Raw genomic sequence first — 12124 nt, forward strand, 5'->3', positions numbered from 1 at the left:
CAGTCAGTCCTCCTAATCCTTCCCACATAGGTCTACTGAATAGGGATGAGTATTCAAACATCAGCCTATTGAGGCCATTCTTATTTAAACAACCACACATAGTTAAGCTTTATCTAGCCTTTAATTCTCTGTCTGTGATATATCCTTAATTTGAAGGAAGCTTTACTTCAGTTCTGGGACAGTCTTTTAATGGAGACAAAATTTATCCATTAAAATGAGTTGTCGGTTTTTGAAACTCCATCTCTTTCACATGTACTTATTTGTAGGAAGCTTTAAAAGTCATGAAAGGTGTTGCCCAAGGACTGCATACATTGCACAGTGCTAACATAATTCATGGATCACTTCATCAGAACAACGTATTTGCCTTAAATCGTGAACAAGGAATTGTTGGAGATTTTGACTTCACCAAATCTGAGGTAAAATATCATAGCTTTACTGGACAGAAACCACTTAATAAAGTAGTTCAGCACTTCCACACAATATAGTAATTTATTGGAAGATCTGTACTTTTAGTTAAGGGGGTCATGTAGTACAAATAGTATCCGTAACAATCTAGATTGTGATGAGCATTGTGTGGTTTTGTTGTAAGTACAGAAACAATCTGACTTACTGAATGGCATTGACAATATTGATCATTATTTTTCTCATTAGGAAACAGTTGCTAGGAAACATGTAAGAACCTCCCTCTGCTGTACTCTTTTCTTTCATAGATTAAATTTAAATATATATGCTTTGCTATTATTAATATAGTACATTTTTTAGAAGCCTGAGAACCATGGGTGTTTTTGTTTTAACTAGGTTCAACTACATGACTTTTAACTTGGTGCTTCATTGTCTCCCAATAGGAGAGAGATGACAAAGTCTAGACAATTAAGAGAATGTGATATTTTTATGTGTATTTGTGGAGTAGGCAGTCTAGGATTATAGATGGATCACAAGGGAGAAATTTCCTCTTTGTTTATTTTAATTTACAAAAAAGATGTATATGTTTATCATATATAGCCTGTTGTTTTGAAATATGTATATAATATAAGTGGCTCTATGAACAATTCTCATTTAAAATACAACAGCTTTATTGAGATAGAGTTCATACATTTTTAGCATGTTCATAAAGTGGTGTATTGATCACCACTATCTAATTGAGATAATTTTTATCACATCCCAAAGTAGTCACTGATTAGCCATTACTTTTCATTTCTGCTTCTGTTCAGGCCTTGGAAACTAGAAATATACTTTGTACTTCTGGATTTTCTTTTTCTTTTTTTTTTTTTTTTGGTTTTTCGAGACAGGGTTTCTCTGCGTAGCTTTGTGCCTTTCCTTGAGCTCACTTGGTAGCCCAGGCTGGCCTCGAACTCACAGAGATCCGCCTGGCTCTGCCTCCCGAGTGCTGGGATTAAAGGCGTGCGCCACCACCGCCCGGCCTGGATTTTCTTATTCTGTAATCTCCCAAAAGTAAAATTATGCAAATAGTTGGCAGAGTTAATGTATGTTGTTGAATGTTTAAGGACATAATTCTTTTTTATGACCAAATGTATTTAATTATATGTATATGTGAAACTTTAGTGTGTGTTTCCATCAGTGGATAGATACTTGGATTTACATTTTTTTTGTTTACTTGAGACAGGGTCTCTCACTGGGTAGTAAATGCTGGCTTTGAACTTTGTTTGTAGCACAGGTCTCGAACTCCTAGTGCCCTTCTGCCTCAGCCTTTGACATGCTGAGATTACAAGTATGTATTCTCAAGTCTAGCTCTAGGCTTATGTTTTTTCAGTTATTATGAATTAGGTTTTCATGAATATTAGTATACAAGTTCTTTGTACAGACATTCTCATTGCCTTGGGGAATGGAATTACTGAGTCATATAATTCGGTTTCCTTCCTATTGAAAATTCTTAGTGTTTGATAGAGCACTTAACAAGTAACACAGTCATGAATAGGGATGTGTGATAGTTTATATTATAATTGGTGTTCACACAATCTCAAAACACATTGTAAGCAAACAAAACTGGCTTAGAAAAAAGTCATAAAATGTCTTAAGTGGCAAGAATTTTTGATCAACTACCATGCAAGATTACGTCTAATGTAGATAATTCTGCTTGAATTTTTTCCATCTAAATTTCAAGGGCTCCAGTATAGAGAATCTAAATCTTTAAGGATCACTACTTCTGGAGTTTTTATTGCCAAAAACTGTTGGAAAATGGAACTTGTAGCTGGGTGGTGGTGGCTCACACCTTTAATCCTAGCACTCAGAGGCAAACGCAGGTGGATCTCTGTGAGGTTGAGGCCAGCCTCGTCTACAGAGTTCCAGGACAGCCAGGGTTATTCTGAGAAACCTTGTCTCAAAAAAAAAAAAAAAAAGAAAACAACACCACCAACAACAAAACCTAAAACAAAGAAAAAAAGAAAATGAAATTTGTTTTTGGCTATATGAAAAATCTATTCAAGGTACCATGGATTCTGCGAACAAGAATACTATTCTTTTCTCAAGAGACAAACTTAGGCCATTTTTAAAAATCAGATTTTAAATTATTTCTAGCAGTGAAAAACATGAAAAATTTAAGAAAATTTTATTGATTCTGGTAGGTTTACAATAAATATATCAAGTCTACTGTTTGCCTTTCTTGAGAAACTTTCGAAGTACCTACTATTTTCCATCTTCATAAGCCTTATGTAAGGATTCAGTTTCTTCACATACATCCTTGTCAATCACTGCTACTTCGGTCATTTGGTTGTTTACAAGTTTTAGAATAATGCTGTACATATATAGTCTTTGTGGATTTCATATGATAGCTCAAAAGAATGAAAAAGTGAATATGAAACTAATACAAACTTGGATTGTACAGGATTTTTATATTGACTAATTTTTTGAAACATTTATTGTCCCATATTAATTTATCTGAGAACTAAGGTAACACAAGAAAATAAGGACTTCTAACCTCAATTTTAAGGATTCCTGTCAGTTTATTTTTGAGCATATCATTGGTACAATTGTAGATGTGACTGTTCTGAGAATCACTCCTTTTTATATTAATTTGTCATCTGATACTCTTCCCCAAAATGCTATTTTAATCTTTCATTTAACATTCCCAGTTGATGCCTTAGCTGCTGGGTTTTAGATTATACTTAGAGAAGTTGGGTTAAAGATAGTAAATGGAGAAAATGTATAATTAATACTTAGGGATATGTAGTAGGGACTGTGCTAACTAACATTATCTTTATAACAACTCTATAATATAGATATTTTATCCACTTTAAAAGTTAGTTTAGACATGAAAAACTTAAAATTTAAGACCACACAGCAAATAAATGTGAGAGTTGGAATTGCAGCTAATAGCAGACTGAATTTAGGTGTCATGATTTGTCATTGATTGCCCTTTGATTTCTTAGAATATGGTATATTTAGAAAATGGTCATGAGGAAAAGAAAGTGATTTGTACAATTTAATTTAAAGTATTTAGAATGCTCAGAATTAGAAAATAGTACTGCTTTGTGAGTTTATTAAAATACACAAACAGGAGTAGTCAGGATGGCTTTATGGGTGAAGTACTATCCATGTAAGCCTGATAACCTGAGTTTGATTCCTGGAACCCATGTAAAAAGTCAAGGAAGCCTGATGCAGTGGCACACACCTGTAATCCCAGCACTTCTTCAGTGACATGGGAGGTAGGGATAGGAGAATCCGAAGCTTTCTGGGCAGTTTGCCTGGAGTAGGTAGTATAGCAGCAGAAAGAGCAAGAAAGGCCCTGTTTCAGCAAGGCGGAAGGTGAAGGTTTTCTTCAGGAAGTTGTTCTCTGACCTCCACATATGCTCAGTGGCACACATGCTCATCCATCCATCCACAAGCATACATGCCCACCAACATGCATATGCATGTGTACATGTAAGATTAAAATTAAGATACACAAAACAATGTCCATGATCAAAGAATCCAGAGTCATTCATTTTCAGTCCACACCTACAATCCGAGTATAACAAAAGTAAAATTTGTAAGAGTAGAAAATTAGATACTTGAGAGGTAGACAATGAAATATTTCAGAAGACCTTTAAATTGAGAATAGAGGCTCTCGCACAAAACCCTTAACTGTTTTGTCTCTAAAATGCTTACAATACTGTTTTTGTAGAGTCAGCGAGCCTCAGTGAACATGATGGTTGGTGGATTAAGTTTGACATCACCTGAATTGAAAATTGGAAAACCTCCTTCTCCAAGTTCAGACTTATATGCTTATGGCTGCCTTTTATTATGGGTATGTTGTTTTTTAAAAAATCATCAATAATTTACAAATGTTTCAGAATGTAAAGGGATGATTGTAGTGATTTTCAGCCATTTTTCTTGATGAAGAATAATGGTGTACTTTTTAAAAGTAGAATTTGTGTGTGGATGTGTGTGTATTGTGTTTGTGTGGACGTGTACATGCACCTGTGTGTATGCATGTAGAGGCCAGAGACCAACTTTGGATGAGTTACTTAGGAGTCATCTACTTGGCTTGTAGAGACAGAGTCTGTCATTGTCCTGGAGCTTACCAAGTAGGCCAGGCTGGCTGGCCAGTGAGTTACAGAGTTCTGCTTGTCTGCCTTCCCCACACTGGGATGATAGGCATGTGCAACCAGGCGCAGGTCCCCACCTCCCCCTTTTTTACATGGGTTTTGTGGATATAACTCAGGAGCTCATGCGTGGGTGGCAAGCACTTAATTACACCCAGATATTGGGGTAAATGCTGAAAGATCAGAGAGACAAAAGAACAAGCCAATGCTGTGTCTCACCTCATCAACTCCATGAATCCTCGGACTGAAATCCTCTGAGCCCTCACCCAAAAGGCTCCAGCTGAAAAAGCCTCTAGCTGAAAGGGACGCTTCTGCCGAAAAGCCTTTAGTTCCTGTCTCCTCACGCCTTATATACCTGTCTCTGCCCAGCCATCACTTCCTGGGATTAAAGGCCTGTGATTCCCAAGTACTAGGATTAAAGGTGTGCGCCACCACTGTCTGGCTCTGTTTTCTCTCCTAGACTGAGTCAATCTCATGTAGTGCAGGGTGGCTTTGACCTCACAGGGATCAGTCTAGATCTCTGCCTCCTGAGTGCTAGGATTAAAGGTGTGTTCGATCACTGCCTGGCCTCTATGTTTAATCTAGTGGCTTGTTTTGTTCTCTGATCTTCAGGTAAATTTTATTAGGGTACACTATATCACCACAATAAGGTGTCAGCTCATTGTGTTCTTAGGTTCTATGGCATGGTATGTGTTCTTGGTACAGAGTTCTACTGCTGTAGCACCAAAGCATAAACAAGTGAATGTGACCTGTTCCAATAATAGTTTATTAATGGACACTGAATTTGAATTTTATGTAGCTTTCATATCTTATTAAATAGCATTTCTATGATTTTCCTTTAAATACTTAAAAACATGAGAACAATTTTTGGCTTACAGTTTGTACAGAAGCAGATAGCAACATTGATTTGGTACAGAGGTCATAGTTTGCTAATTCCTGTTCTAGCCATACAGATGAACAAAAGGAAGAATCATTCAATTTAAAAGCAAAGAAAGGAAGCTGTGTTTATTTGCAGATAACGTGATTAACAATGTAGAGTATTTTCAAGAATGTACATAAAATCTTCTAGAACTAATATGTATTTATCAAAGTAACAGTTTTAATTGCAATGTAATTATCTTTCTTGTTTACTAGTAGAAAATAGGAAATTTAAAATTATAAAAATATGGCCCTTGCCAGGTGGTGGTGGTGCACGCCTTTAATCTCAGCACTCGGGAGGCAGAGCCAGGTGGATCTCTGTGAGTTTGAGGCCAGCCTGGTCTACAGAGTGAGATCCAGGACAGGCTTCAAAATTACATAGAGAAAATCTGTCATGAAAAACCAAAAAAAAAAAAAAAAAAAAAAAGGCTCAGAGAGATGGTTCAGGGTTCAGTGCTTAAGAACACTTGCTCTTGCAGAGAACCTGAGTTTGGTTCCAAGAAACCATATGTTGGCTCACAAACCACGAATAACTCATATTCTAGGGGATCTGACCTTGTATTTTGACTTCAGTAGGCACCAGGCATACATTTTACACATGCATACATGCACGCAGGAAAAAAAAAACCCATGAAAGAATTGACAAAGTCATGAAAGTAGCTGGGGAGATAGCTCAGTGAGGGTGAGGGCTTACTGTGGAAAATGAGGACTTGGGTTTGAAGCCCCAGAACCATGAAAAAGCCAAGCATGGCTTCATGCTATGCCTGTAAATCCAGCATCATTGGTTCTCCAGCTAGAATGGGGAGCTTCTAGTTCAGGGAATAAGGAAGAGAGGAATAGAGGAAGACACCTGATGAATATATGCACATGGGCCTGTGCAATCCCTTACACACTCATAGAAAATCACGAAAATACCAATATATGAAACTTTGGACAAGTTTAATAAAAACATATATGAGACAAATAGAAAACTATAAAGCATTTCTAAGAAAAATTAAAGCTACAGATAGAAAAATACACTATATTTATGGACTGGAAAACCTGATGTTTTATGAAAGTTCTACTCAAAACACTTTCAGCTGAAATGCTGGTAGTTGTTTTTGTGTGTGGAAATCAATAATCAGGCATTATAATAAATGTTACAGTTTGCATAAAATGTATAGGATTGATAGCAAGAGAGTTTTGTGAAAGCAAAAATTGGAAGGCTTGTAGGATCTGATTTCAAGACAATAAAATCATAGTTTATGAAACCAGACTGATATTATTGTGAAGTTAGACATACAAATAACCAGTGTTATGTGATATTTTGTTTGTATTCTGACAAATAAAGCTTGCCTGGAGATCAGAGAATCAGAGCAGCCAGGCACTAAAGTCTTCTTGCCTCTTTGAAATCTCAGACCAAATGGGGTCAAGATCCTGTCTACCCACCTTATATTCCTGTCTCCACCTCCCTAGTGCTAGGATTAAAGGCATGATCCTTCCAAGTGCTGGCATCAAAGGCTTGTGCCTCCTAAGTGCTGGCATCAAAGGCTTGTGCCACCACCACCTGGTTCTATAGTTAACTAGTGGTTAGATCTGCCCTCTGATCTCCAGGCAAGCTTTATTTGTCAGCACACAAACAAAATTATCGTACAAGAGATGAGAATGGTATAGAGCAGTGGTTCTTAACCTTTTTAAAGCTGTGACCCTTTAATATAGTTCCTCATATTGTGGTGACCCCCAGCAATAAAATTATTTTGTTGCCACGTCATAACTAATTTTGCTACTGTATTAAACCATAAATATCTGATATGCAACCCCTGTAGGGTTGTGACCCACAGGTTGAAAAGCAATGGTAGAGACAGTAGTAGAAATAGAGCTTATTCATGTATGACCAGTTGATTCTTGACAAGGCAGTTAGTTATTTGAGTGAATGGAGTACTGGAACAATGGATATCCATATATGGAGAATAAACTCTGATTAATTCCTTGTACTATGCTCAAAAATTAAAAGAAATGTTTATTAGATCCAAGTGTAAAACTCTAAAGCTTCAAGTAGAAAACACAGGAGAAAATCCATTTTTTAGATTTTTTTTAAAATTTCTTGGAACAGAGGTTTTAAAAGTATATTCTTAGGGTTTTCTGAATTTCATTTGTATCTGTTGTAATGTCTCCCCCCCCCCTTTTTTTTTAAAGATTTATTTATTATGTATAAAGTGCTCTGTTTGTATGTATGTCTGCACACCAGAAGAGGGCATCAGATCTCATTATAGATGGTTGTGAGCCACCATGTGGTTGCTGGGGATTGAACTCAGGACCTCTGGAAGAGCAGTCAGTGCTCTTAACCTCTGAGCCATCTCTCCAGCCCAATGTCTCCCTTTTTATTTCTATTTTTATTAGTTTGGGTCTTCTCTTGGTTAATTTGGATAAAGCTTTGTCAATTTCATGTAGCTTTTTAGAGAAACAAATCTTCCTTTCTTTGATTCTCTGTATTGCTTTTGGTTTTTTGTTTATTTCTATTTCATTTTTTTTTTTTTTTTTTTTTTTTTTTTTGGTTTTTCGAGACAGGGTTTCTCTGTGTAGCTTTGCGCCTTTCCTGGAGCTCACTTGGTAGCCCAGGCTGGCCTCGAACTCACAGAGATCCGCCTGGCTCTGCCTCCCGAGTGCTGGGATTAAAGGTGTGCGCCACCAACGCCCGGCTCTATTTCATTATTTTTAGCCCTAATTTTTGTTAGTGTTTTCCTGTTTGCTCTTTGGATTTAATTTAATTTGTTATTATTTTTCCAAGGCCTCAGCTGCATCCATAGATTACTAGAGATCTTATAGTTTTAGACGTTGATACTTAGTGCTGTAGACTTCCCTCTTAGGAATGCCTTCAGTGTATATCAGTCTGTGGATTTTGTATGTTACATTTTCATTTTCATTCAGGAGGAGGAATTTTTTATTTCCTTCTTAATTTCTTCAGTTATTCAATTATCATTCATCAGTGTAGTAACTGCTGCCACTGTTAAGCCAGAACAATGTTGTAATCCCTTCAAATATATGTGTGTTGTCCTTTTGTAGCCAAGTTCTTTCTGACTCAAATGTGTCCATCCTTTTTACATTGTGGAAGACATTGTCATCAGTCTCGTTAATAACAGCAACAAAACCACACACAGAATCTCACAATGATTTAAGTAAATCTGTGATTTTTGCGCTAATTTATAGATATTATTGGCATGTGGCCCTAGTTTGGACACATGTGTAGGAGTAATCCTTCCACCCTTAATAAACATTGTTCTTTTTAAAAACACCTGTATTTTGTCTATTGAAGAAGGCCACTATCCTGTTTATGGTTTTTACTGCTGTGAAGAGACACCATGAGCATGGCATCTCTTATAAAGAAAACATTTAATTGAGGTGGCTCACTTACAGTTTTAGAGGTTCAGTCCATTATCATCATGGTGGGAAGCATTATGGCGTGCAGGCAGACACAGAACTAGAGAGGTAACTGAGAGTCCTACATCTTGTAGGCAACAGGAAATGGACTGAGACACTGGGTATTAGGAAGCCTCAAAGCCTGCCCCCACAGTGACACACTTCCTCCACCAAGGTCATACCTACACCAACAAAGCCATACCTCCTAATAGTGCCACTCTCTGTGAGTTTAAGGGGACCAATTTCATTCAAACTACCACAACCATACAAACAATAAACAATAAACAATGACTTTTTGAGACTATCTTCTTTCAGTATAATGCTTTCAAAACCCATGCATATTGTCTAATGTAGTTTTTGTATGAGTGTACCAAGTTAATTTGTTCACATTAAAGGATATTTGGATGGTTCTAGCTTTTGGTTATTACAAGTAAAGCTGCTTGTAACAGCTTTGTGTGTGGTTTTGTTATAAACAAATTGTCTTTTTAGGGTGAATATCTCTGAGTGAGACTAATGGGTCAGATTATAATTGTGTGAATAATTTTTTTTCTTTTTTGAGACAGGGTTTCTCTGTGTAGCTTTGCGCCTTTCCTGGATCTCGCTCTGTAGACCAGGCTGGCCTCGAACTCACAAAGATACGCCTGCCTCTGCCTCCCGAGTGCTGGGATTAAAGGCGTGCGCCACCACCGCCCGGCGTGAATAATTTTTATAAAGAACTGCCAAACTACTTTGCAGAGTGAGCATCCTTTTTCACTCTGCTCATATAAATGAGTTTCAGTTGTCTACATCATTGTCACCACTTGGTATTGTTATCTTCTATTTTAACCATGGTCTTAGAAGTGTAGACATATCATGGTTTAAGTTTTTATCTCCATAATGGATAATTATTATGAACATATTTTATTTGTTTTCTATATACTTGATGAAGTGTCTTCATATCTTTTGTCTGTTTTTAAATGGGTTGTGTTCCAAATATTTTTTTTAAAAAGCATTTAAAATCTCCTGTAGACATGCTTAATAATCTTTGGTTATATGTATACCTAAGTATTAAGCTAGTATGAATGGGATTGTTTTTCTAATATCTTATTCAGTAAATGTTTTATTGGTGTATAGCAATGTTATGATTCTTTTGTGATTTTTCAACCTGATACTTTGCTGAATCTTTGATCAGATCTTGGAGTCTTCAAGTGAGTTCTTTAGGAGCTTTCAAATATGGGGTCATATCATCTGCCAATGGATAATTTAACTTCTCTGTTTTTTTTTTGTATCCCTTTTATTTCTTTTTTTTCTTTGACTACAAATTTAGCATTATATTGAATAAAAGTGTTGTGAGTAGACATCCTTATTTCTTGATTTTAGAGAAAATGATTTAATATTACATCAGATAAAATATAGAAGTACAAAATATTCAGATAAGTATAGACTATTCTAATAGCTACAGAATACACATTCTTCCACCACCCTGTGAAACTTTGTCCATTCATTTGAGAAGATTTCAAACAAATAATATCTTCCAAGTCCCATCAGTTTTCATGCATGTGACATGATCTCACTATTTAACCTACTGTAACAGATTTCCTCTTAGGTTTGCCCCATAGCTTTTGTGTTATTTCTCTTTGATGTTGCTATCAGGGTGAATTGCTGGAGTGGGACTTCAGTTCCACATCAGCCCATGCCTGCTTGCTGAAGAGTTGTATACTTACAACTCTAAGTACAGAAAATTATATAAAAATGGAGTGTGTATGTGCATGCAAGTTGTAAGCACTTAGGAGGGAGATACAAGAGACTCTGGCCAGACTCTCCAGACCAGCCTGGGCTACACAGTCAGACCCTATTTTTAGAAAAACAAAACTAGAAACAAAGAATAAAACAAAGCAAATTCAGTAGAAGACAAAACAACAAAAACAACAGTCTAACTATATCCTCATTGCTGAGGAGGTAGAGGATGGAGACACTGCCTTTTCCTCAGGCATGTCATTTTCAGTTTATTTGCTATGAGATTGACTGGTGAGCCATTTTTCTCTCCGATGGCCAAGCTGAGCTCTTCTCTGCCCTTCCTACCAGGGCTTCGGTGACAACTGCCAGGCTGAATTCTTGCCAGCTTTTCCCAGTTAGATTTGGAACTCTTTGAATGTAGAAACTACCCTCTAGCTCCTACTTGCTGAGTGTGTATTCACTCAGTGTACATCCACTGTCAACAGAAGCATTCTACCCCCTGCATGTGTAGGTGTGGGAGATGCTGGGGATAGGCCTTTACAGTTGTTCCTGGGACTCTGGGAGTGTAGGAAACAGTCAGGCCAAAGTAGTCTCTGCTGAGAGGGAAGGCATAGACAGTGAGTGGTCCTGTGTGCTCTCTGCCTCAGCCTTCCTGCTCAGTCTTAGAAGCCACTTTGGCTCCTCCTCAGAGGTTGGGCAGCTTTTCTTTCAGCATGATTACATTTCCTACCACATAAACCTGAGTTCCAGGTCTGTCAAGTCCAAACCAGTTTACTGAGTCCCCAACTTCTCATTGTGATTGCTTATTCAGGCAGTGGAGATGGAGGAAGGCCTTTGTGGCTTGAAAATATAAATACCCAGCCACACCACTGATGAGCAATTTAGAAAATACACAGGCTCTTGCCCAGTGTCTGTTGTACAGGTCACTGACCTCCTGTTTTAATCTGTATTTCACAGAAGGCCAAATGGAGTACCCATGGAGCTTGTCATAGCTTTCCTTTTCCTTTGTGCTTAAAGCCCTACTGAAGATCAGTCTCCCTTTCTCTTCTCACTGCCTTGCCTGGTGCCCAGTGTTAGAGTTCCTGTTTCTTCTTCAGACCTGCTTTCTAGCTGCTGTCGATGCTGCACTGCTGTGCTTTCCATGCTCTTGCCCTCCTTGCAACCATAAACCTGATACTTTATTTCATTATTCATGGAGACATAGGCAAATCACCCCTCCCCCAAAGGGAAAAACCTGCAGTGAGTATTTCTAATCTAAATGAAGTACAGTGAAAATAAATGAAGAACTCCAGATGATAACAGTTGTATTTGTCTTAAATTCTGGTGTGTTGATGACAAGCAGCAATGATAGATTACAAGAAATAGTCAAATTTGTTTATACTTTTCCATTTCTAAACTCTTAAAGAAGAATATACATATAGTCACTTACTATAGACAGCAGAACAGTCATACCTAGATTTATGTTTTCATCACTAAAGAATAATTTTTTATTATTCTTTATTTGTTTTAATTTTATTACTATTATTAAGAGTTTTTCTATTCATTTTACATAC

At 37.1% G+C, this 12124-nt stretch overlaps 1 protein-coding gene across 1 annotated transcript in view; it reads left to right on the forward strand.

Annotated features, from left to right (window-relative positions):
* Positions 1–12124, forward strand: part of Stk31 (serine/threonine kinase 31) — a 78227-nt gene that overhangs the window by 55133 nt on the left and 10970 nt on the right. The window contains 2 exon segments of the mRNA XM_028864228.2: positions 267–416; positions 4121–4243. Of these exon segments, the coding sequence (XP_028720061.2) occupies positions 267–416; positions 4121–4243 (273 nt within the window).

Source organism: Peromyscus leucopus, chromosome 3 (genome assembly GCF_004664715.2).
Source record: "Peromyscus leucopus breed LL Stock chromosome 3, UCI_PerLeu_2.1, whole genome shotgun sequence".
NCBI lineage: Eukaryota > Metazoa > Chordata > Mammalia > Rodentia > Cricetidae > Peromyscus > Peromyscus leucopus.